This window comes from Thamnophis elegans, chromosome 4, assembly GCF_009769535.1.
Source record: "Thamnophis elegans isolate rThaEle1 chromosome 4, rThaEle1.pri, whole genome shotgun sequence".
NCBI lineage: Eukaryota > Metazoa > Chordata > Lepidosauria > Squamata > Colubridae > Thamnophis > Thamnophis elegans.
This window is the reverse complement of record NC_045544.1, coordinates 59,034,874-59,059,190: the sequence shown is the minus strand read 5'-3', so window position 1 is coordinate 59,059,190 and position 24,317 is coordinate 59,034,874. Positions and strand designations below refer to the sequence as shown.

At 38.0% G+C, this 24,317-nt stretch overlaps 1 protein-coding gene across 1 annotated transcript in view; it reads right to left on the bottom strand.

Moving 5' to 3' along the window:
• The window catches only part of IGF2R (insulin like growth factor 2 receptor), an 82,227-nt gene that overhangs the window by 5,682 nt on the left and 52,228 nt on the right, over positions 1 to 24,317 (bottom strand). The window contains 17 exon segments of the mRNA XM_032214893.1: positions 1,316 to 1,504; positions 2,805 to 2,951; positions 4,202 to 4,319; positions 6,181 to 6,315; positions 6,936 to 7,172; positions 8,541 to 8,564; positions 8,567 to 8,686; positions 9,323 to 9,530; positions 10,295 to 10,456; positions 12,317 to 12,466; positions 13,323 to 13,529; positions 15,116 to 15,387; positions 18,189 to 18,314; positions 20,393 to 20,519; positions 21,117 to 21,307; positions 23,008 to 23,144; positions 24,092 to 24,189. Of these exon segments, the coding sequence (XP_032070784.1) occupies positions 1,316 to 1,504; positions 2,805 to 2,951; positions 4,202 to 4,319; positions 6,181 to 6,315; positions 6,936 to 7,172; positions 8,541 to 8,564; positions 8,567 to 8,686; positions 9,323 to 9,530; positions 10,295 to 10,456; positions 12,317 to 12,466; positions 13,323 to 13,529; positions 15,116 to 15,387; positions 18,189 to 18,314; positions 20,393 to 20,519; positions 21,117 to 21,307; positions 23,008 to 23,144; positions 24,092 to 24,189 (2,648 nt within the window).

The window sequence follows — 24,317 nt, the reverse complement described above, 5'->3', positions numbered from 1 at the left end:
TTCAGTTGTTCTTTAACTTGGAAAGGCAAAAGAGGGATGATAGAGGAGCAGGGGGAAATGTTCTATAAGGACCCACTTTATCTTCACTCCCTGGGACAGGAAAAGGTCAGAATAAAAATGCCAAATGTGCTTTTCCAAGAGGCAACTGGACTTTCTGGTTTTTCTTTGAAGACATTTTGCTTCTCATCCAAGCTTTCTTGAGAAACGAAATGTTTTTCAAAGAAAAACTAGAAAGTCCAGTTGCCTCTTGAAAAAGCATCTTTGGGACAACCATGACCTGGATGATTGAGAATTTCCATACGCAGTCAAAATCCAAGAATCCCCATGTCCAAACAATAGGACTTTTCACAAATTCTCAATGCCTCTCAATCTGCTTAAGCAGCCAAGAAAGGGCATATGCTAACATCTGGAGGGACAAGAGGATAAATTAATATCCTTGAGAGTTGGGAATGACCAAGAGTTATTAATAGCATTATTCAGTTCTGCTCACAGGAGTGAAAACCAAGAAGGTAGATTTGGAGATATTAGGAAATAAAAAGGGAGAGACTAAAAAAAGAAAATACACTGACAGTGAGGCATCGGTATAATTATAACAAATAAGTAGATGATGTGGATGTGCAAAATTATTTATTTGTATACTATCTTTTATCAAATTTATATGGCTGCCCGTCACACAAAAGTTACTGGGTACATTTATGCCCAAAGAATTCTAGCCATAAAACAGGTAGTGCTGGCTAGTTCTTTTCCTCAATTACATGGAATGAAATATGATTATATTCTTCCTACATATTGAAATACGTCCTCATGAATAGAATTGTTAGGAGAGAAGGTGAGAATGGGGGGAAAAACCTTCCCCCAAAATCAGAATTTAGGAGAGCCATAAAAACTTGGCTTTTTAAGAAGGCCCTAAAGGATCAGAGCACCTGCCTTGGATTTATTAGGTAGGGCCCCCTTGTTTTTTACTTGAAGAAGAAAATACACTGGGAAGATTGAGGATGGGCATGCGGGTGAGATATCTGATTATGGGACCTGGTTACTTTCTGGGGATGATGCCTTAGCAGACATGGGGGGGGTGGTAATGGTGGTGAAGAGACACAACAGCAGACTTGCCCTACTTGCTGGGTAAAAATCACTTTGGAATCACTCTGGATTTCAACAGAAGATTGAGAAGAAACTAGGAATAACCAAAAACATTCTAGATTTTATTTTTAGTGAACACTGGAATAGTTCAACAGAACTTCTAGTGCAATTTGTTTAGTTTGGGTTTCTATTTTGCACATAACCCAGGTTGTCATCATCCCTAGCAAGTCACTACTTGCCTTGAATATAATAGTGAGCATTTTTTGATGATCCAACTCTACGAGTACGTGTATCTGATATTTTAACTTGACAGATGTTAGCTCCCATACACTTTGGATTCTTTGAATCAGTGATAGAAGAAAGCTGAATCTCATAAATGTATCTGTCACCATTTGTTCTGAAATCTCCTGATGCATTGTATAATCTGAAACAAAAATTACATTAAAATACATAATCCGCACACATATACAGAGTAATGATACAGAAATAACCAGAGCTAAGACAAATCTTCTGATGAGCAATATCAATGGGGAAGGCAAATTAACCTAACAATGGTATTAGCTTAACAATTTCAGTGGTTCATTTAACAACTGTGGCAAGAAAGCTTGTAAAATGGGGCAAAACACACTTACCAACTGTTTTGTATAGCAATGGAAATTTGGGGCTCAATTGTGTTCGTAAGTCGAGGAGTATATATACCTGTACCCATCTTCACTATTATTTATGAAAACCATAAGCTATAATGCGCAAGAATACACGGTTGGGTTGGAGAAAATATTTTGCTCAAATGTCCTTCATTTTAGAACTAGTTTTTACATTTAATAATAGGCATAGGGAAACATTTATATAATAAGGGTAAATTTAAAGTTATATATTTATCATAGCTTTATAATATATCTACAATAAGTACTTTCCTAAAGATTGAAAAATCTATATATCTCTTGCATCAATCTACCACATATACACAAATTTGCTACTGTGCCTGCTGGCGGAGAATTTACTTCTGTTCTATGGATTTACTCACTAGTCTATGGATTTAGGTTGCACCAAGAGAAATTTTTTTAAAAATCCAACAGATTAAGATGAATCTGTCTCTGTGAGAAAACGGAGTTTGCTTATCAATATGTACACACAGGAGTGGGATTCGACTGGTTTGGACTGGTTTGGGCAAACTGGTAACTCTGACTATCAGCTGGGAGTGAACAGGTTCACTCAGACTTTCAGCTCAGCCTGCCTCAGCTGTTTTGCACTGGGGCTGCAGTAGAAGGGAAGTTTTCAAACGGATAATGCGTGGGAGCACACATGCAGAGCATGCTCAGTGAACCGGTTGTTACACCTGCTGAATCCCACCACTATATTACACACTAACTATGTAACCGTTTAATTATCTATTTAACTTACATAAATAGCCATACAGATGCAAAATTAGTTAATTCCTTAAGAAATGTATTAACCCATACTCCATATACCAAACTCTAGTTCTTAAATGACCCTTCTTATAAAGTTGTCAATACACACATCCAGATTTAAAAGTTATTGCATCGCTTAAAAGAAAAAATCCAGACTAATGGTTATGACCTGAAACTTCATATTTCTAGAAGTGTTATATAGACATTTTGTTCGGTTCAGTTCATCTACCAGTTTTTCACTAAACCAATTGGCAACTGAAAAGCAGATCATTAAGAGTCTTCTCCTGGTCTCTTGTATTAAAAAAAATAACTTACTTGTAATAAATATTACCCAAACTGAAATTCTTTCCCGTCTCTGGATTTATAACCGTGCCATTCTCTATCTTTACTTCTTGAGGTTTCACAGCACAAGCAGCCCGAGTTTCCCAGGTAATATAATAGGCACAATTTTCTTCATCAATCCTAAGAGGAAGCATTTAGGAAATTAACACTTCACAGTAGAGACAGAAATGGCATGACAGTAAAGACTTAAGAGAATAAAAGTTGCTATTTATCTTTACTATTGTGTGGATGTGATAGTTGGATTTACACTTTTCACTGAATTTAAATCAAGCACACATTTTCCCGACTTCCATTGTGGTCATTCTAGTTCATAATTTAATGTTCTTTGTGAATCTAGCCAATTGGGTTTATTCAATAAAGTTTAAACAAAAAAGCCTCCCTTTTCTGCTGTGTAAACCAGAATGCAATTATTTACACTTCTCTATAGCCATAAGAGGCAAAGGTTTATAAATCACCCATTTGGAACAGATGGTTCTATTTAGTAATCCAATGTAAACCTTTAGAGAATTTGACCTTAAAATAGGCATGCTGTCAAGAAAAAGGGGGGAAACCCCATCTTTTTTATTTCTTCCACACTGTCTCATAAATATCTGAGAATGGTTTAGAGCAGTGTTTCTCAACCTTGGTGACTTTAAGTCCTGGGGACTTCAACTCCCAGAATCCCCCAGCCAGCACAGCTGGCTGGGGAACTCTGGAAGTTGAAGTCCTCAGGACTTAAAGTCGCCAAGGTTGAGAAACACTGGTTTAGAGTTTAAAACATAATTATACTTTGCATAAAGAGGATATGTATGTGCGTTAATGCACATGTACATACAGTATGTTACATCAATCAGCTCAAGGTCTGCAGCTGGTTTTCAGCAGATACAGACATTCATGCTCAAAAAATGGAAGAATCAGAACCAAAACTAGACTGGAACATAGATTTTATTTTCACTGGTACTGTTAGCATAACAATTATTTTATTTCTACTATTTAATTTGGTGATTAGTGTAGATCACTCTTCCACACAACATATTGGTCTTTCTCAACATTCACTCATTCATTCATTTTATTGACTTTATATGGCCATATTGTGACTGATTAGGAGTTACTGAAATATACAGAACACACTAGATCAGGACTGTCAAACTCACGGCCTGCGAGCCAGATGCCTCACGTGCTGGGCACGCCCATGCGTGGTTTAGCAAAGGGGATAAAGTCATGAGATGTCACATGATGATGCCAAGACGATGAGAGTTTAACACCCCTGCACTAGATCAAAGAAAGCTCCCCCAAAGCCTAAATGATGCCATGTGCATAATAGATACCGATAAAAGCTGAGGTGGCCTTTGTTATGACATGAAAAACAAATCATCCATGTACCTCCTTACCTGTTGAATCTTGGCAACCCAACAGTTTTTCCACATTTCAACTCTATGACCGTTGTTGCCTTTTTGTTCCTCTGTGGACATTCATGACCATTGGAGTAGCTGACAAGAACTTTGTCACCTGAAACAAAGCACCAGGTTTTATTAAAAGCAAAATGAGATTCTGAATCTAAACAATGCTGTGAAGCCCTCCCCCCAAATGAATTAACTACTGTATTTTTGGAGTATAAGACACACCAAGGTTTTGAAGAGGCAATTTTTTAAAAAATAGGTAGGTTGATAGAGGGAGAGAGGAGAGAGAGAAATACAGTAGGTAGGTAGGGAGAAGGTAGGTAATTAGATAGATAGAGGGATAGAGAGAGAGAATACAGTAGGTAGGTAGGGAGAGAGAGAGGGTAAGTAGGTAGGTAGGTAGGTAGGTAAGTAGGTAGGTAGGGTAGATGTTTCTAGGTGTATTTATCCATGGAAGGAGAAGGAAGATCGCTGACAACCTGCAACACCTAAGACTTATTTTGCTGGCACAGCACTTAATCAATGTAATTGTCATCAACCACTCCAACTAAAGAGCTTTCCGAAAGGGAAAAAAAGTTGTTGGCACTCTGCAAACCTCCCAAAAATGCCCAGTTTTTCAACAAAACGGGTCTGTTTCTTTTCAATAAAAGGCATGAATAGCCTGGGGGGGGGGGGGTTGCAGAGTGCTCCTGCGGGGCGAGGGGTGCCAAAAACAAGTAAAAAACGGCCCATTTCGTGAAAAAAAAAATTGACAAAAAAATGCATGCATAGCCTTATGGAGGCTTACAGAGTGCTGCTGGGGGGCTGGAGAGGCAAAAAACGGCCCATTTCTTGCTCATTTCTGCCCTCCCCAGCCCCCAGGAGCTCTGCACGGCCATTTTTGTGAAGGGGCAGGGCTTCAGGAGACAAAAAATGCTGTATTTGATGTATAAGACGCACCCAGACTTTCAGCCTTTTTGAGGAAAAAAGGTGTGTCTTATACTCCGAAAAATACGGTAGCTGCTATTTGTGAGGGTTTTTTTAAAAATTAACATTCTTTCTTTATGACTTGGCTTTAGTAATATTTCCTCATCAAAAATGATTGGTTATATCCTCAAAGGCTAATATTTTATAGCTGTGACATATATGTCCATATTTTGATTTCATAGATTGATATCAATACTTTTGCAAAATTAAAAAATATTTTGTTCCAACAATTGTTTCAATTTTAAACAATAGCTGACCCACATAAGCACCAAGTACCAAGAAGTTTCTTTCTATTTCCACATCTACAGACTCTTTCTAGAAGAACATCACTTTATTTAAGGGGAATTACATGGATGTAATGGATATTAGTTATTAGGGTTTTTTCATGCATCTATATGCAAATGAGCTCATGTAACCCTAATGAAATTAGAAAACAAAATTAAAACTAAGGATAACTCAGAGTGGAACCCACTGTTGCAGATCAACTCATAGCTTGCAGCTACCACCAACAGGCTTCCTGGCCCATTTTAAGTGCTGGTTATCACCATAAGACTATTAAGGACCTCCTTACCCACTCATCATCTACAAATATCTACAGACTTTCTGTTTAAGTTCCTTTCCCTGCAAAGGATAAAGACACAGGCTAGAAAACAGACTTTCTCTATGATTTTTTTCCACTTGGTGAAACAAAAGTACACTCAGCATCTTCATTCTGGCATCCTGGATGACACTAAAAACCTTAGCATTTTTTATGGAACATTTAGCTCCTAGCAAATGAACATTGGGACACTTTAACCTGCAAAGCTAACAATTCTGCTTTTAGTTATGTTTTAAGTATTTATTAATAATGTAGGACCAACATAATTGTTATCACGATTTTATCAGAGATCTGTTTGCATAGGAGTACAAAATTGTACAAGGTAAGTGATAAATAAACATTAGCAAATTAAGCCTATTTTCACTTTCCCCTGCATAAAATAGTAGGGGACACCAAAGAGACATACCTGTAACATTAAGTTTTTGTGTATGAACTAATCCCAGAACTTGGACAGCACCATTCTGATTTCGTCGGCAAACACTTGCCCTGTCAGGACAGCCTGAGGGTCCTTCATGAACTCTCTGACAAAGGTTCATGTAATACTAAATCCAAGAAGGGAAAGACAATCATTTCAGCAGACACTTAATAATTATTAAAGCATTAATATTCTACTTTTCACTCAAAGTTTTTTTAAAAAACACAATCAATATAGGACCTCAATAAGGACCATCTTACTTTTTTTTTTAAAATTTCCAAGAACATGAAATGGAACGTTGTCTATCTATGACAACCAATTTATGTAAGGTAACTCAACTGGAAGACTTTTCCAAAATGTTCTTCTATAAACTTCAAATATCTTTTTAGAATTTTTTTACCATCTTAACTGATAGTCAATCTAAACATAGTATTCCAATGATTCTAGGTTATTCAACAGAGCAAAGCTGAGTGATCAAATATTTCTAGTTAAGATGTATCCTCTTTTAATTAGTAACCACCCTGCATTTCTCTTTGATGTATATTTCCCTTCAATCAATCCCTTGACTTAAAAAAAAACAGGACTACAAAACTTGATTTAAGCACTGCCTAATCTTAGTCACTTTCCTTAGACTCAGGCAACCTTGCCTGAATTGCAAGATGCACACTTGGAAGAATGATTAGCTATACTAGCAATGAATAACAAACTTGGTAAGTTGATTTCCATTAGAGTTCCAAAGCACACTCACGAGCTGCCCTTGTCTGCGAAGACCCATGAGCCTGTGAGCGAAGAAAGTATTCTCAAATCGTAAGTTTTGTGCTTCTGAATAAACTTGCATTCCATTTTCCTTGGAGGACATAGAAGCTGTGTCCTCCATTCAAATGTGACAGAGCAGCCAAGGGTCTCGCTCAACAGCTGAGGGCTTCCGTTGTTAGCATTTTCATCACACTTAAAAATAATTGTAGATTCACGCTGCCCAGCTTCTGCAAGATATGAACAAAAGGATATAAACAAGACTGTAAATCCATGGATTAAATCTGTAGGAAAGTTGTTAACAATAAATAAATTTATGTATCTTTGCCTTGTAATGTTCATATGGTCCAGGCTGGGTACAATGCTTCAGTAGTGTTATATTTGGGCAAACTTGTGTAAGTCTAGGCATATCTGCTATCTGTTAGTGATCAGAGATTATACTCCAATTCAAAGTAATAAGGTCATCTATTACAATCTCAAAAGGGACATAGTGAATTTGGGAACAAGGTAGTTTTCAGAATGCAAAGCAATCTTATATATTTCCTACAAAATTCTCATTTTAAAATGTATTTAAAATAAGCTGAGTCTTATTGATTTGAACGGTATTAATATTCAAGTATACTCGGAATCCCCAATCTTAACATTCAGTCACATTTTCTTCTTCTTCAACAAAACATGATAAGAGTGTTAATTAACCTGCATGAAGTTTCTATTTTTCATGACCTTAGCCAGGAAACCAATAGTACAAGTAGTCCTTGACTTACGACCGGTCACTTAACAACTGTTACAAAGTTACGAAAGACTCCAAGAAAGGTACTTATGACTCTGATGATTCAAAGGATCAGGCAGCCAAAAAACTGAATTGGTCATGTGATGGCCCACTTAACAACAAGCATGAATAAGACCATAATTCTGGGCTGAATTGCAGTCGTAGATCAAGGACTACCTGTAATTCATCAATAGCCCGGGTTAATGGCCGGTTCTATCTCAATGACACTCCCAAATGTGGATAAACATATGCTATCCAAATACAAACATTGTGGTATTTATTGTCTGTATTTAGAGCACAAGACTGATTTTAGTGCTCTTACATAACAACTTCTAAAGTGCAGCAATACAAATTACAGGCGGTCCTTGACTTACAACCATTTGTTTAGTGACCATTTCAAGTTACAACAGCAATGAAAAAAGTGACTTATGACCATTTTTCACACTCACAACCATTGCAGCATCCCCATGGCTACATCAAAATTTGGACACTTGGCAACCGTTGCAGTATCCTGGGGTCGTGTGACCACCTTTCGCAACCTTCTGACAAAGCCAATGGGGAAGTCAGATCCACTTTACAACCTTGTTAATAATTTAACAACTGCAGTGATTTACTTAACCACCATGGCAAGAAAGGTCATAAAATGGGGCAAAACTCACTCATAATTGTATCGTTTAGCAACAAAAATTTTGAACTCAATTGTGGTTGCAAGTTGAGAACTAGCTGTATCATGATTGGATTCTCTTTCAGCAGCTGTTGTTTTATTTCAAGCCACCAGATATTCCATCACTATACAGTACAGCTGTGCATCTTAACCCTCCTTACTTACCATTTACACAAAATCCCCATTTTGGTCTCTCCCTAAGTTATCAGTTGTGGCACACCATGGATGTGCTTGTCCCTCCGCTATGCACCTGTCATAACTTTTACCGTTATACTGGAAAGGGAAGACACAAAGCTCACCCTTTTCAGTCACTGGAAGTAAAAAAAAGACAATAAAGTATTTAATGGGCAATACCTATGAAATATAAAGAGTAAAATATAAATATTTCTTAACCACAAACGTAGCAGAGAAGTGGGTTGTCAGTGGCAGCCAGAATTAAGAAAGGGCATATTTTAAATAACAATTTATGTAACTACAGTTATTGGCCATCATTTTTTTACATAAAGTTTATTTTAGAACAAACTGATATGGTCTCAAAGATCATCGCTCTCGACCACTTTCACCTGGAATGCTTCTGCCTGCCAGCTCTCCTTTCAAAATGACATGCAAGCCCAAAAATAGCATCTTACAAGAGAAATGTTCAAGATGCATGCATCCATCAATTCCCCCTTTTCATATCTTAAAATTTAATAGTGCAGAATGGTACATAAGTTAATGTATATGATCACTGGACAAAGTTCAATGCCAAAATCACTCAGTGAAAATTCTATGGGTGAATTCAGCCTTAAACGTTACCGTACCTTCCTTAAATTCTCAATGGGATTATTCTTAAGGTAAATAAATTAAGGAAATATGGTTAGTTTATCTTAAACTTAAAAACTGATGAATTAAGATACTAAGCAAGCAATGGTGTAATTTTCAAAGTAAATTCCTTGCAAATCTCGTACCTGGGGGACATTTATCGCCACCCTTATACTGCAAGAAAACAGCTTCATCTTGATGCCTGTAGTCCAATTTTATTTCTTTTTTGTTGCCAAATGAGATGGCACTATTGCCAGAGATAAGACAAACTGCAGCGTCTTTGCATTTTCCTTGAGGAATATCTGCTGCTTCTGAACATACCCCAAGATGGTAGCTCCTGCGTCCAGAAGGAACCTGTTTTGAGAGCCAAAACTGTACCATTAAAGAACTGCAAATGGAATCAGAGAAAATGCTAAATATTTTTAAACGCTCAATATGGTCATACCAAGGACTTCTCCAGATTATGCAAGACAATGTATGAAGGGTCTCAGAATGAATCTTCCAGTTCAGAGGGGTCCTTTGCTCATTTTCTAAAATACCCGTGAATATGATGCTCATAAAATTTTCAAAAGTTGTTTCCAGAATTTCATCTCACACTTATAGGGGGGAGAGAGTTCTAGGAATGACTGTGATGGTATTTATTCATCTATTGATGATCAATGCATCTATATTATTTGCATGATTTTTAGGCCCATGTCTTACAGAAAAAGAAATCTTTGTATGATGAGCACATTTTATTATAATATGTACATCCTATTTTCCTAGAGAAACTCAAATTTGTGTCCACAGGGTTTGACATATTTTGGCCTGAACAATAATGACTAACCCAAATGCTGTTTTTGGATTCCACTCCCAACACCTTAGCTACTACTCTCAACTGCTCATGTTTTATAGAGAAAATATGAGAAATGCAGCTGAGTCCCCTGAGAGACATTTTCATTGACAATATAATTTGATATACATAAAATCTGCCACTGTGCTGCAACCTGATTCCCCTCTTACTTTAGCCCAGCATATGAGATTTGTGATGGAGCTAAAAGCATATATTTTACAGCTAAGCGGATTCATGTCAGAACAGCATCAACAATTCCCCTTACTAACCACATCAATACAATCACCTTATAGGGTTTTCCTGCAAGGCTTGACAGGTTGAAAGCATAGTGTAATTGTTCATCCATGACAGAGCAGCCCAAAACATTCTCTTCATCAGGGCATACCACTGGGGTGCTCCATTCAAATATATATTCACAGCCAGACTTTTCTATCATTCTGGGCTTCCCCTGTTGCCAACACAACAAAGAAGAGAATAAAATGGTTAAGCTTTGAGAGTCAGATGTCTCAGTAAGAAAGCTAAATGACTGAAAATTAAACACATGCTGAGGTTAAATAAATCCATCTGCTTTTATTTATATTATTTTGGTTTTGCTTGCTGTGACTGATGTTGATGACACTGGAAATAATCAAGCTTCAAAAATGTCTACAACAACAAAATAAGAAGATCATGTCCCAACTTCTGTTGCTTTATGCTAACTTTCTGGAGAGAAGTGCAGATCACATGCTTATATCCAAATCTAAGACAATTTCAAAAAAATAATCTGCCTGTACCAGAGAAGGTTATGATATCAAGTTATGTACACAACTTGAATATTCCCTTTGAGCCCTCAAAATTCATTTTTTCTCCACTTCTCCTTATTTAGTTAAAAAAATGAATGAACAAGTGCTTGATAACTAGCAAAAGCAGAAAATTAAATACATTTTTCCCTCATCATCATGGACTCTGTTGGCAAAATATCTATTTTACTAATCAAAAAGTTGAACTTTTGTGATGGGTAAAATTATTCAATTTGTAGTTAAAGAACATTACATATCTATTAGCACATTTAATATCATTATAATATCATGCCTCACTAAGCATTCTGCAAGGACATATCAACATAAAGGTAGAGGTAAAGATTCCCCTCGCATGTATGTGCTAGTCGTTCCTGACTCTAGAGGGTGGTGCTCATCTCTGTTTCAAAGCCGAAGAGCCAGCGCTGTCCGAAGACCTTCTCCGTGGTCATGTGGCCAGCATGACTAAACGCTGAAGGCGCACAGAACGCTATTAACTTCCCACCAAAGTGGCCCTTATTTTTTTACTTGCATTTTTACATGCTTTCAAACTGCTAAGTTGGCAGAAGCTGGGACAAGTAACGGGAGCTCACTCCATTACGCGTGCTAGGAATTCAAACCGCCGAACTACTGACCTTTCTGCTCGACAAGGTCTGCATCCAAATCAAAGATGCATCTCCAAATCAATATAATGCATCTCCAAATCAAAGATGAGGTCAGCCAATTTTGAAATGTATCGATCCAATGGGGAAATAGTGTTTTCAATCTTCTCCCAACACAAGCGATGCCATCCATTCGATTAGTTAATGGATGCAGGAGGGTAGGGATCTGTCCAGCACCCATTGTTTGGTTTTGTCTGGTGTGGTTACCTATGTATGGGTAGTGGTTTTTCTCAGAGACTTCTTGTAGCATGGGGGAATTTGAGAGGAAAGGATATGTACTAACCTCTCCAAGTAGATACAAGTGATTTGTTGATTGATTAGAGGCTTCCAATGAAGCAAAAGAGACTCTCCTCTCCATCTGTACCCATCTTAACCATCCACTATCTATGTGCCTAATGTACCCTATCTGGCACCATAGGTGATGCACAAGAAAGTTATGGGCTTCCTGGTAAAGCATGACAAGAAAGCAACCCCCCCTCCATCTACTCCACAGACCAGTTTTGATAAACCTACTTTTCTAATCATCTGCCAAAACTCTCCATTTTCAAGGATCCCAATCTCACTCCACCAAGAAAGCAATTGAACAATGTCTTCTCTGCCACTAGAAAACCCACCAATTACTGCACATTAACTTTCCTGGCAGCAGGAAATCATTAGTGAATCTCATTAGTGAAGCAGAGTAGGAATTGGCTATGCAAACAGAGCCTAGCCCTTTTATCCTCATTCTTTCTGCCAACTCACAAACTGGTCAAGGTTAAACCAGCTGTTTGGTTGTATACTATGGCTGGAAGGGGGTTTTTTTTCAACTTTTTTCTTAATTTGTAAATATTTCTAAGTTTTGGTAAACAAACAAAATAAAACTATGATTACCATATTTGTTCCTCTGTTGCAATGAAACACAATAAGTGAAGAATAGTTGAGATTTTTATCTTCTGGACAGGGAGTGGTACTGTTGAAGGCAATATTAACTTCATTTGTTGCACTGTTGAGTTGAGGAGGTGCTGTGATTCGACCAATATCCTAATTAAATGTAAATGTAAATATGATTGACCACAAAATGAAACTGAAGCTTCAGCATCAACTGGGAAATAAATTACTTCTATTTATATACGTTGTAATCACATATGTTACATTGAGGAACAGAATGAAGGAATGAGTTAGAAGGAATCCAACCATTTTTATGATCAATGTATTTCTCATATGATGAGAGATATAATTTCAACTACATTTTGTTCTGATGTACTCAAAATCTTTACATTAGTACTGCTAAAAACATAGGCAAAATCAATATGATCCACTATCTTAAATTGTCCCAAGAATCAGAAGCTATATATTTCAAGTAGTCTGGCCTGGTGTGAATTGTTTTGCTTCCACAATTGTATTGGTTTTAAATATGTCAGCTGCTTAAAGCAGTCAAAATGTTTCTTCCTGTTTGTATAGAAGACTGAATGAAGTTGGACTACTTGAATGAATAATAAGCATAATATTTACTTGCCCCAAGGTTGTAGATCTTCTCAATTTTTAAAGAGATTTGCCATGATATATGAACACATATTGTTCAAAATTCAAAAATCCTTTGAAAATAATTGAAGAGTTTCCTGAAATTTGGGCCATGACTTTTTAGCAGTGGATATGTCCCTAAATGAAACAGGAACAGGTAATATTTTTCTCTTCTCCTTTCAATTTTTTTATACTGTGTGAAATGCTGAAATTGCTTTTCCAAATAATTGTTTGGAGAATGTGAAGTCACCAAAGAACTGGGCTCTTAAGTAATACTCTATTAAACCAGCTTATTAGGTATAATAATTAGGCATTCATTCTAATATCTTGTTGTGAAAAAGACAACAATTTGATACATGCTGATAATATTACTTACTACAGGAGAGCCATTAAGGGGGATCATACAGACAGCTACTCCAGGTGGACAACTGACATCCTTGATGGAATTTAATGGTTGGCAAATATTTATATAGAAATCTGGATTCTGGTCAGAAAAGTCATCAAATATCTCATAAGCACTTGTCCAATGGATTAAAGGGGAAAGGTCAATTACTCTGCTGCCATTGGTAACTGAGCAGTCTACCTGTGGGCAGGGGAGAGAAGATTCATAAATCAGTAGAAACAATCATTATCAACTGTGTAATAGATATATATTGGAAAAAAGAACATAAACATTTCATTTATATAGATTGGAGGGAAAGAATTTATTACAATAGGAAGTTAAAAAAAGAAAGAGTTGTCTTGTTTTATTACTCTTATTATCAGGGAACTGTAAAGGAGAAAACATCACTAATACTGAACAGGGCAGGCTACTATATATAAACAGAGAGCAAACCCTGTTGTTTGCCAACACTGAAGATGTTGCCTAGCCAAGTAAGGAAATATCTGCACAAAAACTACAGAGAGCCAACTTATAAACATAACTGCTAAGATTAGAAATCATTTCTTTGCAATCTTTCCTTAAACTTTTTAAAATTTCTTATACTTTTAGCTTTCCCCTTGACTTTTTCTTTTATTATTGTATTAGCTTTTGTCTTTTTTTTACAAACTTTTAATAAAATTATTAAGAGAGAAAAAAATCCAGAATGTTTTGATTGTTAACATTTACAGATAAATCTGCATTGCGTGAATAAGGGGAAAATGGATGTATGTCACCACTTACTTTCAGCGTGGCATAACAATTATAATCCACTGCATAATGTTTTATAGCACTCTCAGAGCAGTTTACAATGCCAGCATATCATTTTAACAATCTTGGAAGGGTGGAGGGCTGAGTCAACCTTGAGCCGGTCAAAACTAAATTTCTGGCTGTGGACAGGGTTAGCCTGCAATACTGCATTCTAACCACAGGCCAACCACGGCATAAACCCCTAATTTCCTACCATTCTCTTATTTATGTTCCAGCATGGCATATAAACCAGTTCATCTACCCCTCATCTCCTTCCTCCCTCTCCCTTCATCTGTTGCTGTTATCCCAGCATATCTCATACCTCTAGACTCCCCATTCTTCCCAACACCTTTCCTTCCTCCCTTCAGCCACCATTTCCTTTATTTTTTTCCCACCTTACTTCCATCTGCCCAGGATAAAGTAGCCTGATTGTGGAAGCAAACAATACCCATATGTGAGTATTTTGGTTTGGACATGAAGTACACAAACCAACTGTGTTATGCCTGGAATGTTCTGCACATAATAATTACAACAGAGAGACTAAATGCAGACATGATGCTATTCAGGGACTTAGCTGTGAGATTCTGGGCTCTCTTCTTCAGCCTGACATCTCGTAAATGGATTTGTTCTATCTCCTCCTCCTCCAATTCCTCTGGCTAAGATGAATTTTAATTGTCTTTCAAAATTACAATGGCTTGCTTCAGTTCTGTTAATCATTAGTTGTATTATGTCTGCATTGTGAGTTGAATGCCTTTTTGACAGAGTGATTTCAAGCGATCTAATTAATATACACTATATTGCCTCTATTATGCTTAATAAGAATAGCTTATTCTACTTCAACAATTGCCCTGCAAAATAGCACAAATGAGTGTAAATGTATTATGTTGCAACTCCTCCCCCCCCCAAAAAAAAACCTAGAGGATTTAAACTTTTTTAAAATCTTAAATAACACCAGGTCATTTTTGATAAAATTAAGTTGATAAAACAGTCAATTTGCTTACCACTCTTTCTTCTTCACAGGCTAAAACAGTATGCCAAGAGAAAAAATAAGTGCATGTTTTCTCATCAAAAGAAATGAGAGCTGGCTGACTGCCAGGCCCAGCATCCAACCTGCACACAAAGGTGAAATAGCTCATGTACTTCAAAGCAGGATCTGCAGGACAGGACTCGCCTTCTTTGTAGACAAGTTTCAAAACTCCATCTTCATAGGTTAATGCTTTGCTTAGTTGTCCAGCATTAATTAATGGCTGATGGCCACCCGTGATGCAAACTCCTATTGACAGAATTAATAGAGCAATGCTAATGCATTTTTTCTTTTTCCTTGTTTTTTGACAGAAGAAATTTTAAGTTTGACACAATTAGTACGTTTCCCCCAAAATAAGACAGGGTCTTTTTTTTTTGACCCACGAAATATGGCCTTGGGCTTATTATAGTGGGAGGGCTTATTATTTTCTGGGGCAGGCAAGAAGCGAGGCATGTCTTTTACCTTTCCAGCTCCATCACGTTCCTCGCCACTGTGTCCAGGGAAGCCGCTGGTAAAAAAAAAACCTTCTCGCAAGTTCTATCAAACTTCTTGAAGTTGTGAGAAGGGTTTCTTTCTTTTTCTTTTTTTTTACCAGGGGCTTCGCTGGACACAATAGCGAGGACGTGGCGGACCTGGAAAGGTAAGAGGCGCGCCTCGCAGACCAACACCGCCCACCCCACACCAATGGTAAAGGCAGCCTCCCTGGTTCCCTTCCCCACCGCCCCTTTAGCGAGGCGTGGTAGGTGAGGGGGAGAAAAGCGAGGCGTGCCTCTTACCTGTTCAGCCCCGCTGCATTCCTCGCCCTTTTGTCCAGTGAAGCCCCTTGTAAAAAAAAACCTCGCAAGTTGAACTTTTACGACGAAAGGGCAAGGAACGCAGTGGAGCTGTCAATCTCTGGTAATACTAGGACAAGTGTCTCGCTTCTCCCCCCACTGCTACCTCACTAAAGGGGCGTTGGGGAAGGGAAGCAGCCAGGCAGCCGTTATCATTGGAGCTTGGTGGGAGGTGTTCTTTTTGCGTGGCAGGGAATGGGGTGTGAGGTGCATTGCTGGCCTGCCACCTCCCACCCCACCCCCAATGTAACAACTGCCTGGCTTCTTCTCTTCCTCGGTGTCCCTTTAGCGGGGGGGGGGGGGGGGGAGAAGTGAGACGCAAGACCTAGCGTGGAATGGGACTGTTCTCCTCCTGCCCTTCGCCCGCCTATTTCGCCCCCAAGGTTTCTCCCCCAGTCATCCACCTCTATCACTTCGCCTCCGCTGTTAGGGACGTGGCTGTTCGTCCTGGGTAATGGGACTCCTTATCTTTCATCCTCAGCACTTCCTCACGGGCCTTTGGGAGAGATACTCTTCACCCCGGCCTTTTGGGCTCAAGAGACAGTTAGCTGCCAGCCAATCAGAGGAAGGGGAGAGAGAAAGAGAGAGGCACGGAGGGAGAAAATGTTTTGTGCCAAGTTTCCAGTTGCCTTGCGTCCGAGCTAGAAAATCTAATAAATCCTTTCCCTTCGCTAAAGGGGTGGCGGGGAAGGGAACCAGGCAGGCTGCCTTTACCATTGGGGTGGGGTGGGCGGTGTTTTTTTGCGCAAGAGGGAACAGGCGGGACGGGGTAATCGCATTGCTGGTCTGCCACTCTTTTTGCAGTAGGCTCTTTGCAAGGGAGGGAACGGTGCGCGAAGCACTTTGCTTGGCCTGCCGCTCTTTTTGCGGTGGGCCCTTTTTTTGCCCCACAGGCTGTACTGGTAGGTGGTACAGTGTTGTAATGGCAGGGACCAGTTACACATGCACTTAAATAGTTGGGGGCGGGCTTATTATGGCGCATGCTCTGAAAAGCCCGATTGGGTGTATTAGCAGGGCATGTCTTATTTTCGGGAAAACATGGTAGGGGAAATGCCACTTTATTAATACATCAAGAAAAATATGTGTGTTTACTATTTTGGTTAAAAGGATTATTATCTATTGTTCAGTGCTGGGATCAAGTTGCTCAATGATTCACTGAATACCCTAATCTAGTTTTGTTCTTTCAAACTTATTTCTTCAATATAAAGTGGGCAATTAAGGCTTACAATGCCCAACAGGTTCCTTAACATCAGATAGATGGGATAGTGTCTTCATCATATTCACTCCATAGCATGATATGCAGTGAACATGCACCTTTTTCCTCCACATATCTTGTATCTCATCCTGTTAATAATATAGCAAGTGGCTGTTTAAATATGGCATAATGGACTTCAGAGCATGCTTGTAAAATATAGCATGCATATGCACTCCAATAAGCATTTTACTGCTATCCCAGGTAAATTTTGGAAACTAAGAAATCTGAGCCGTGTAGCAGGTTTTACAGGGTTTTTTTAAGATTTTTTTTAAAAAAAATGTTTTTTAAGTTACAGGTAGATTGATTTACCATAATTTATAAACAGATACCAAGCCTTCTTTAATCTAAGTCAGCATTCAATTAGTTCAAGGCTGCATATATGCAGTTGAGGCTTGTGCATGCACAGCCACAGTTGGGGTTTTAGAAGCTAATGGTCTTTTGTGCAAAATGGAGAAAAGGAAAGTTCAGGTTGAAGAACTGCAGCAGAATACAGAAGATATCATATATACCTTGGATGTTGGTTTATCCTTTTTTACTGTTATACAGTATTCCATTAATAAACATATAAACATTACGTTAAGTTTTAAAACTGCCTATTTCCATTGAGCTGGAACCAATTACCCTACTTCCCATAGAAAAATCTCTTTGAATAGTGTACATTCAAATAATGTGACCATTCTGTGGGATTCATTAATGCACTAATCGAGCCCTACTTGCACAGATTGTATGAATAGCTGATAAACTGGATATAGTGGGAAGGAAGGAAAAGCTTATCCCAGGAGAAGAGCACAGATCGTTATCCAGATACTGTCCAACATTGTTACTGAAATGTACTTTGTTACATTACTACTGCTAGGTCACATATCAATAACATAGGTTTAGGAAAAGAAAGTATCACAATAATCTATTTCCATCCTATGAACCTGGGTTCAATATCAGCATCTCAGCAAGTCAAAACTTACCAATGTCTCCACCGCATGAAGTTTTGGGTTCATCACATACACTCAACTGGAGCATTCTCTGGTTCACAAAATCATAGAGTGTGTAGCCAGACTGTCTCTTTAAAGGATTAAGGTCAAAGAGATGACCTGAAAGAAAACAGAGGAGGGAGAAAGAAAGAAATATTACTATGAAAAACACGCTTTTATTTTTAAAAAAATCAAGATGCTGAATAAGCTGTCTCCAGTAGGAGGACATCAAAAATTCAAAACTAGTATAAAAGTCATTCATTCAGGACCTTTGACTATTTATAAAAATAATAAAGATGGTATATAAATATATACCCACAGAATTTTAACATGAGCCATAAACTTAAGTGCATATGGTGTAATGGTTTTCATTTCACTATAAGCATACGGTCCATAGAATGAGACCCAAAACCTTCTTGTTACTGTGATCAAACAATAGATAAAAATTTCAAAATAATGGTTATGGATTTTATTCTGTACCGGTGGATATAGAAGGTCATGATGACAGTTAGGACTGAAATTTCCATCACAAAGTGATGCAGTTTTAAAGCGTGATGTCCCATGACTGCATCACTTAGTGACAGTAATCCCAGCAGTCCCCACTGCTGTGGTTAAACAAGGGCCAGTGGAAAGAGGCAGAAAACAAGGCAAGCAGGTCAAGACCTATGATGGGCCAGGTGATATGTATGCAAGTAGGTGGACATCATGGATGGGCACTAAGAAGTATGAGCAAGCATTATGGAGTATTAAGTGGGCAGATGTCAGGGAAAAATGGCAAGAGTGGGAACAATTTGCTATAGTGACTTGCAACCTACTGCCAGCTTCCCCATTCTCTTTGCTTGTGGGAAAATTACAAATGGTGGTCATATAGTCCAGGGGTATCAAACTTGCATCACCATGTGACGTATCAGGACTTTTTCCCTGTTCACTAAACCGGGCATGGGTGTGGCCAGAGTGACGCATCCGGCCATGGGCCACAAGTTTGACAGCCCTGACATAGCCACAGGATGCTGCAAATGTTGCAGTTGTGAGTGACTGTATTGCCCTTTTCGTCTATGCAAGCTTCCTTTCAAATTATGTGGTGTGGATTTTTTCCTGCAATCAGATACAATAGCAAATATTTCCAAGGTTTGTTTTTTTTAAAAAAGTAAGAACGAGAGATATAACAATGGATATTAAATGTGTAACTGCTGGAATTCCAATCCCTTTGCTTCACTTTGAGACAGCAGTAGCTGTAATGCAGTGCAAGTAGCTTCAAGTAAGTACTTTAATTTATAAAGCACACATCTGAAGATTTTGCACAGCTATAATCAATTCATTACTTGAAGAAAAAAATGAGTACCATTATCATAAAAAGAATTCTTATTATAATACATAAATTATATAGAATACATAACATATTTATGCTTTATAACATATAAATAATAACAAGGCTATAATCCACTTCATTAAAAGAGAATATTGATTAATATGTGTATTGTTATCATAAGTCAGTCATACACTAGTTCTAATTATTCTCAACTAAAAACTACAGAACAAAATATATAGAGAAAGGAAAGCCGCATTTACCAAATACAGAGAGAAAGTGGAGCTAAGAAATACCAAGAGGTGTACGGGTATGGAGACCAGACCGCAACTTCCTTGCTGGTAAAAATGAGGAATATGGGGATTATGCTAACAGAATTACAGAATGGAAAAAAGCATAATTTTTCTAGATGGGAAGGTAATTCAGTCTAGTTCTGTGAAAAAGCACTTGCTTCTTTTTGGATTTCTTAACCTCCTTTTGTCTATCTTTGTTAATAAGTGTTGTCAGAGCTTTCTATGGGTCTCAATGAACCTCTCCCAAATTTATTAATGCAACCGACATGCAATACACCTCATTAGATACAGTAACTAGTTGTTCTATCTTTGGCTGTAATAACTGCAACCAAACACTTTTGGTACTTAGTGATCAGGATTTTGTGTTACTATATGGGAATTACGGCCCATTCCCTCAGGGCAAACTGCTTCAGTACAGTTAACATTTGAAGAAACACTGAGGATTTTCTACTATGAACTGCTTTTACCCAAATAACCCAATTATCCTTATTCTCTCAGTTCCGTACTCTGAGGCATTTCTATAGCATTATGTCAACTCTAGTCCTCTTTTCTACTTACTTGTTACATTTAGTCAACCCGCATTTAGAGAAAAATATTACCTGTACGAGGGTTAGACACAGTGCAATTATTGTGCATATTGCTTTTCAGAGGACATGCAGCAGCTGTATACCACATAAAGTTATATTCACAATCCATATGGGCTGTTACCAATTCTGGATTGGAATTCTGGCGGATAAAAAAAAAGGAGAATATGAGTACATGCAAAGCTGATACATAATGGTTTCCCCAGTATTCAAGAAACAACTATTCCACTTTGAAAAATAATGAAAACATGGCAAGCTGGGATCAGTTCATCTTTTTTTCAGTGGTCACATAAAAATTGTGACTAATATTGATTAAATGGGTAATGCTAATGAATTTACATTTTAAAACAGGTATGGAGATGATCTCCACATACTTTGAAGCATCATTATATCAATAGCATGGTTATCAATAGTCAGGAATTCTGGAAAGACTGGTCTACATTTCTGGAAATATCAGTTTGCCTATTATTACTTATGAGAAATTTATGAAGCAGAAAACTGTTTTTTTTCCCCTTATAGTCAATACTAGTTATCTGCTATCTTGCTACCATACCCAAATAGTTGTAGATAAATAACTGCTTCCTCCTAAGAACTGAAAATATGAATTTTATTCCATGTAGAGGCAAATTTATGAAAATGAGATGAAAATAAGAATTAGGATTCTAATTCTATGACCATTATTTTCATAGAAGCCTATGAAATGTTTTTATCAAGCTCTCAATAAATGAAACATACTTACATCTTTCTTCTCATCACATTTGAAATGGATGGTTGCAGATTTTTTCCGGATTTGGTCTTCACACTTCTCACCATTTATATATTTAAGAACAAAAATACCATTTTCCCATCTCAGCCCCTCAGCTACTTCACCTAAGCTTATATACTTAGAACCATTCATTAGGCAGGCTGCAGCATCTGGGGGACAAAAATCTAAATATGGAACAAAATTAAAAATAAAAAACCAGTAAGAAAACAAAAATAATTTAGCGTGGATAAATATACACACAGAAAGGGTACATTAATAGCTTTAAAAAAAAATCTGGATTTGGCAAATAATAAAGGTTACTTCAAGATGAGATAATCCTTTTTATAGATAAGATATTAAATAGATGAAATTATTGCTCAGGCACTGTTTGCAGTAACAGAGAAGCCTTCAAAATCTAGTTATGACTTGCTTCCATTGCAGCGTCCTGGTGGTCATTTGCCCTTAAAAGCAACTGTAGGGACACTGCAGCTTTCCCCACCCACCCACCCATCTATCTCCCTGGCTTGCACATTTCTGATCTGAGATATCATCACATTTGAATAGTAAGTACTTGAGTGGCCAGTAAATTTAAACAAAGGAATGTCTTTTCCAGAATCTTCATGGCTACTGTACCAAAAGCTAGTCTGTGATGCATTTTTTGACTGCTTGTGAATCTAAAAGGCAGAAGCTATCCACCACATCAGTATCTTTATTACTAATTTTAAAGCTGATCGTTCTACCTGTTAGCATTTATTGTTCTATCTTTATGTTTAATTTAATCACTTTTTTCTCTTTGCTTTTTAATTTTTATTTCTAAAGTTTACAAACCCTTTCCATTTTCAGTTATCATGAAATGATAATGTCATCAGCATAGTACAAGCTAGTGATGTTTCTTTGTCCACTTTTAAAACCATGTTCTTCTTTTTCCATTCCAACTTTCTTTAATACATACTAGGCATATAGGTAATCCTCGGGTTCCACCAGTAATTTGGACAAGAATTTAAATCGCTAAGTGGTGCAGTTCAGTGGTGGGTTCTTACCGGTTCGGATGAACCGATAGTAGCTTGGCGGCGTGGGTTTCTGGAACCAACAGCGACCCAGGCCTGCCATGTCCCCAAACTGGTTCTCCCAGTGGCGCCATAGGCGCCACCATATTGTTTTTTGCTTTTGCACATGCGCAGAACAATTTTCTTTGTACTTCACATGCAAGCACATGGAACCCACCACTGGTGCAGTCATAAAATGCAATATCACATAACTACATCAAATAGCAACAGCAAACCTGCTATGCCATTGCCATCATTAGCCAAGCACCCACCATATCCAAGCCATTCTAGGCTTAGTCCCTCCCGGCCCTCAATTTTTCCAAGGTAAGGGAATGACTTCCTTCAACTATACCTATTTCTCCCACCTTTGACCTTCTGGCTTCCTTGCACTCTGCCTTGTGGTGCAGCAAAGAGCCCAGAGCCACTAAATTCAGGGGCTTCTTGGGACGTCATGGCTCTGGGAGCATCAGCTGCCCCAGCAACATGGCACAAAGATGTAGTCATAGGAGAAAACTGCATCCATCCCATCCCAGTCTCAACTGCCTCAGTAAATCCTAGCTTGACCCTATAGCATGGCATCAAGCTTACAATCTGCTGGCCATTGTTTCATTGTCCAGATTTATAAAACTGATAACATTTTATTCAATTTACACAGATGAGAATTTACCAGAAGATAGATGGCAAATCAGGCATAAAAGGCTAGATTTAACTTGAGCAAAATAACTCACCACAAAGATACTGAATTATTTTGTTCAGAATCTGGTGGCACATTCAAACTTTCCCCCCAAACCTCCTATAAAACATCTGAGTAAATAGCATAGACTTCCCTCAATTCTTACCAGCTCCCAGATGAGGTACTAATGATCTACAAACATTGATATAGTATTTTTGTGAAGAGCTAGTCTTTGAAATAGCCTCCCAGTTTTTCTTTTGTTGGATCAGAGGAGAGAGATCATAGGAATTGCCAGCACTATCTCTACAAAACAAGAAAAAAAATTAATGATAAATGAACGGAGTAAATATATTCAAGATGTAGACAACTTCTATTACAAAAATCCAAGTCAAACATTCAAAACAATCCCATTTACATAAATTTTGAATGTATGCACAATTTTTTTGAATTCTTCTCTAACTACATAAATAATTCTAATGCACTACTGACATCCAACGTTCTCTATTATTCAAACTGAACACTGGAGCACTAGGGCTAAAAATGACTGTGATCCCAAGCCCAAGTTTTGTCCCCCGTTTCTTGGCAAGCACAGCTGCCTGCAGAAGAAAATTGGGAAATTTGGAAAATTGAGCTGTGGTGGCACAGCGGCTAGAATGTAGTACTGCAGGCTACTTGTGCTGACTGCTGGCTGCCTGTAATTTGGCAGTTCAAATCTCACCAGGCTGAAGGTTGACTCAGCCTTCCATCCTTCCGAGGTGGGTAAAATGAGGACCCAGATTGTTGGGGGCAATATGCTGACTCTGTAAACTGCTTAGAGAGGACTGTAAAAGCCCTGTAAAGTGGTATATAAGTCTAAGTGCTATTACTATTGCTATTAATCTTAGCCTACAGCCCTGATAGGCATATTGGAATATTGCAAGAAAAGACTTAAACGTATACTAGCATTTGGTCTCTATTTTTTAATATTACTGACAACTTTATTAGCTCGAGGCTAATGAATTAATTAGGGCATCTTTTGGAAACCTGACAATTATTACTCTAATTAATTCCTCTTTTGTTTGAGTTAGATCACACAATTTTACCTCAACAGCACTCAAATGCTGCTCATGGACAAGTAAGGCTACAGCTACAGAAGAGAAAAACTAATGTTTCCAGAATGTTACAGCAAATCTTATATCTGATATGGATTAAGCAATAGTAGATCAATAAAACAGAAAATGCTAAAAACACTCTGGGGAAAGACAACTTACTTATAGGAGCATTCAATAGATTTGGCAGGTGGGCAGGCAAAAGGAGTGTGCCATTCAAACATATAGGTGCAATCCTCGGTTTCCTTCAGAAATACTGGCTATGGAAACAGATAAAAAAAACCTGTTGCATGTTCTAGACCACATCAGCATCAGAGCTAAAAATATTAAATCATGGATGGGCATTTGGAAATGCATCCTCAAGCACTTTTGCACAAAGGAGTAGTTC